At 49.5% G+C, this 5,000-nt stretch overlaps 1 protein-coding gene across 1 annotated transcript in view; it reads left to right on the top strand.

Annotated features, from left to right (window-relative positions):
* Positions 1-1,453, top strand: part of LOC311316734 (ras-related protein Rab-19) — a gene marked incomplete at both ends in the record, with an annotated part of 7,926 nt that extends 6,473 nt beyond the window's left edge. The window contains one exon of the mRNA XM_084447664.1: positions 1,161-1,453. Within this exon, the coding sequence (XP_084303790.1) occupies positions 1,161-1,453 (293 nt within the window). The remainder of the gene's footprint in view (positions 1-1,160) is intronic.
* Between the last annotated feature and the right edge of the window lie 3,547 nt (positions 1,454-5,000).

Here is a 5,000-nt window from a genome sequence, read left to right as displayed (position 1 = left end):
AGACAGAGAGAGAGAGAGGGAGAAGGAGAGAGACAGAGATAGAGGGAGAGAGAGAGACAGAGAGAGGGAGTGAGAGAGAGAGAGACAGAGAAAGAGAGGGAGAGAGAGAGAGGGAGAAGGAGAGAGAGAGAGTGAGCTGAGGTGGCGCAGCGCAGCCTAACGAGGACAGGACCGAGCACAGGTGAGCTGCATCATCAGTCAGGGCTCCTCCCCCACCTGCCGTGCTGATAGAGAACAGAGGCTGCGTTCCGAATCGCATACTTCTACTTCTTACTACCAGTACCTACTACAGCTGCCCTTAGAAAGTACGTACTTTGCAAGCAGTAGGCATCCAATTGGGACATACTACCTTGTCATAACATTGCGCCTTGAAATTTGCCCACATCCGTCGCTGTCCATAATGCAACATTCGTCTACAGCTGTCACGACTCGCACATGTGACGCACATTTCCGCTGCGCACAGGATTGTGGGTCAGAATAGCCTGCTGGCTTGCATACTGCAAAATACGACCAGATGTAGTAGGACATCCTGGTATTTTTGCCATACTGCATGTGGCATACTATGTATTGGGACATACTACATCCTGTTTTGGCATACTATATAGTAGGGTAGTATGCGATTCGGAACGCAGCCAGAGACTCCGGAAGCAGAGAGGAAGGAGGTCACAGGTCACAAAAAGAAGATGATGAAGACGTTCCAGTGCTGGAGCAAGATGAAGTATATTTGAGGCCTAGAGATGAATAACCATTTTATGTCTGTTTGGATCTTTCGGGGAGAGCTTGATCAGTAGCAGATGGGCAGAGCATGCTTATACTATTCTGGGTGAATGTATATCACTTGAAAGAACACAATGTCTTCTATGTAGTGTAATGCATTTAATCCTCTTCAGCTGTAAAGGTCAGATAAAATAAAAAATAAAAAATTAAGACACCTGTAAATGTAAATTATTTATATGATGTATTTGTATAATGGTTATAAATGTGCCTTTATGGTTATTTATATAATGTATTTTTCTAACGGTTATAAAGTTGCCTTTATGGTTATTTGTCTGTATCCTTCATTTATTCATCAAGTGCCCTCCCTCCCTCCCTCCCCTCATTCCCTCCCTCCCTCCCTACGCCCCCCCACCTCTCTCCTCCTGACCCCCCCCCCTTTGCAGGTAACAAGTCGGACCTGGAGGAGGAGCGGGAGGTGCGATTTCAGGAGGCGTGCTCCCTGGGTAAAGAGAGAGGCGTCCTGGCCGCCCTGGAGACCTCGGCCAAGGAGGCGCAGCACGTGGAGGAGGCCTTCCTGATGATGGCCCGCGAGCTCCTCGCTCGCAACGGCCTGCCGGTCTGCGAGGACACGCCCCAACACACCGACTCCCCGCGCATCCTGCTCCGCGCCAACTCCCGACCAATCAACGGGCCGGCCGCCCTCACCCACACTGACAAGAGGTCATGTGACTGCTGACCTGGAGCAGACTAAGGGAGGAGTGAGCACACTCAAAAAGACATACTCAGTACCTGTGATGGTCACTAGGGGGCAGTGCACACTCACACCTGTCCTGCTCACTGCGCCAGAGGAACAGAGAGTGTCTGTCAACAGAACATTGACAACTAAAACATGGCGGTATTTCTACCTACAGTAAGTGAACTCAGTGACCCACATTACTGAGACGAGCTGAGGGAAGGCCTCCAATGCTGCCCTGGTCACACTTCTACCAATACTTGTTGGAGCTACGCTAAGGAAGACAACAGGAAACAGATGTCTGCCCCAACAGGAAACAAAGATGTCTGCCCCAGTGCAGTCTGGATGAGGGCTGTTTAATATGGGTACTGTACTCCTCTGGCATGCTTGATCACATGCATCCAAAGAAGGAGACCTGTTGAAACATTTGGACCGATCTGCCAAGCACCATCACGGTTTTATGACATAATCCTTCGCTCAGCGGCATGCACCAGTCGAGCATCTGGATCCCATGTGAGCACGTTTGTGTTTTTTGTTTTCAGGGTGAGGGGGTGGGGGGTCGGACATTCTTGGCAGATGGTTTCTTGAAAGAGCCTCAGATTCCTGTTGTGAAGGCGAGGGTCGAAGATATTTTAAGAGTGTTCAAACCAAAGAGATACAAAAATGTTTTTTTTATTTGGTTCTATCTTTGTGTCCTTGGTTGGGATCATATGTCCCAGCTGAAGGAAGCATTCTGAGATCTCTGTGAAAGACTTATAGTCTTTAGTTCCATAATGTGATAATAAAAAGCCTACTGGCTTTGCCAACACCCCAAATAAACAGACCGTTTTATAGCTGTACTGTGTGACCTGAGTCCTTTGACATTCCTGGCTACACAGAATTACCAAAACCGATAGAATTCTTCTCTTCCTCTCTCCATCTCCCCAGATGTTGTTTGTGTTTGGAGAGTTGGTGGTTGGACTGCAACCAAGATGTATACAACTGTTTGTTAGTGACTTTTCAGATCATCAGTCGTGTATAAGTTTCATGAAGAGCTTTCGGAGATTTGAAGTGGGGATTTGGAGCTCCCGTTCTTTTCTGTCAGTCTTGCTAGCCAACCTTATGTAAGAGAGGATGAAATAAGATAAGAGCTTTAATAATCCCTTTGGAGTGGGGGGGGGGGGGGACTGTTTTCATGCAATCCAGTCATTATATCATATCAATGATGGTCAGATGGGTTGTAAGACTAGACAAGCCAAGTTGTTAAACTGGGGATAGATTGTATCTAAGCACCGTTTGAAACAGGAATCTTAAGTGGACTCTCCAGATATCGAGACAGGGCGAGGACTGATGATGTCACGGGGGAAGCGCTCCACTATCACGCTCTGGGCATGTTTCCCACATCTCTGAAGTGAGAGTTTGATCCCCCAGAGCAGCTGGAGAGACGTGGTTTCTCTCTCCCTGCTCTCCTTCTGAAAGGCTGAGTTGGCCCTGAACGCTATAGCCTGGCGCTCTGATGTTAGATGATGTACATTTTCTCCACCCCATCCCTCAGAAACCCAGAAGAAACCAATGTCTGGGGCTCCATGGTTAAAGTGAAGGAATGAGCGTTTAATCCTGCTCTGCTCTCTCCATTCCTCCACTTCCAGTCGTTGTTTTTGGCCCAGGTCGGCTCAGGGCCCTGGTCTGCGGTCCTCTCCTGGTCTGCGGTCCTCTCCTGGTCTTCAGTCCCTCTCCTGGTCTTCAGTCCCCCCTGGTCTGCGGTCCCTCTCCTGGTCTTCAGTCCCTCTCCTGGTCTGCTGTCCTCCCCTGGTCTGCGGTCCTCCCCTGGTCTTCAGTCCCTCTCCTGGTCTGCTGTCCTCCCCTGGTCTGCTGTCCTCCCCTGGTCTTCAGTCCCTCTCCTGGTCTTCAGTCCCTCTCCTGGTCTTCAGTCCCTCTCCTGGTCTGCGGTTCTCTTCTGGTCTTCAGTCCCTCCCCTGGTCTTCAGTCCCTCCCCTGGTCTGCTGTCCTCCCCTGGTCTGCTGTCCTCCCCTGGTCTGCGGTCCTCTCCTGGTCTTCAGTCTCTCTCCTGGTCTGCGGTCGCTCTCCTGGTCTGCGGTCCTCTCCTGGTCTGCGGTTCTCCCCTGATCTGCGGTTCTCCCCTGGTTCTCTCCTGGTCTGCTGTTCTCCCCTGGTCTGCTGTTCTCCCCTGGTCTGCGGTTCTCTCCTGGTCTGTGGTCCTCCCCTGGTCTGCGGTTCTCCCCTGGTCTGCTGTCCTCCCCTGGTCTGTGGTCCTCCCCTGGTCTGCTGTCCTCCCCTGGTCTGCGGTTCTCTCCTGGTCTGCGGTTCTCACCCTGGCACTGTTTAAGTTTCCTCGTGAAAATCTGCCCCTTCCAGCAAATTACCATCTTTGGCTACAAAAACGAGTTCTTACAATTATTTTGAGCCGTTTGGGGTAACCAGGCGTTTCTAGAGCATGAGAGCATCAGCTCTGCCTGGACAGCGCTGGGCTGTGAAATCACTAAATAACACCAGTTATTATTATCACTTCACTCTGTCACTGTCCAACCAATGTCATCAGTCCACTCTGTCATTGGCTAATGCTGGGTCAGTGCACGTCCAGTTCAGTTTCAGCCTCATGATTGACACGGCCAAATGTTTTTAAGGTGTATATTGTGTCTTGAATCAGCCCGTGGAGCAGAACCAAAATAGTTCTCTGCATCGATTGGGTTCCAGCTGTTTTTACAACACGCTGGTATTGTTGAGTGTGACCATATTAAACAGATGCTTTGCAGTTAGCAGCTACGCACAAGTTGACCCCCATGAGGGCTGCCAGTCACAGGGCTCTCCGTCTGCGTATGAATCACCAGGGGGAAAGGAAATAATGATTGGAAAATATGAGCGTACTACCCCACCTCCGTACTGTTACTGCTGTATTGTAGTCACAACAAACGCATACCAAATGTGGGGTTGCGATGCGTCTGGGTTTTGTGAGGGGAGGTGATCACGTTTGGCGGGTTGCAAGCGGGTCTGTTTTCAATATCACAATCAAGCCAAATAGGCGCAATTTCCTTACGCACACGTAATCAGAGAAGTGAAGGAGCACAAGTCCATTGTCACCGAGGAGATTTCCATCTCTGCAACACGGTATCTGGAGACGCTTCTCTACCAGCTGCTTCATATCTAGAGAAGCCTTTCAATATGCTGACCAGCTAGCAGTGCTAGCGTTAGCGTGTTCCCAACACATTCTGCTCATGTTTTCACACTCTTAGAACTAATGATCGCTAACTGATGATCGTTTATGGAACTGGTGTCATCGTGCATAAAACTGTTCTAGGGTTCCCCCCAAAACAGATATATGATTTGTAATAATCTGGACCTCGAGGGTCTTTATTGACCACACAACACACACACACACACACACGCATAACACACAAACACACACACACACACACGCATAACACACAAACACACACACACATAACACACACAAACACACACACACACACAACAAACACGCACACACACACACACATGCACACACACAACACACACAATCACAAACACACACACACACATAACAAATGCATGC

Source organism: Borostomias antarcticus (assembly GCF_949987555.1).
Source record: "Borostomias antarcticus genome assembly, chromosome: 13".
In the NCBI taxonomy this organism is placed as follows: domain Eukaryota; kingdom Metazoa; phylum Chordata; class Actinopteri; order Stomiiformes; family Stomiidae; genus Borostomias; species Borostomias antarcticus.
Note: the sequence above shows the minus strand (reverse complement) of the source record. Positions and strands in the feature narration are given on the sequence as shown.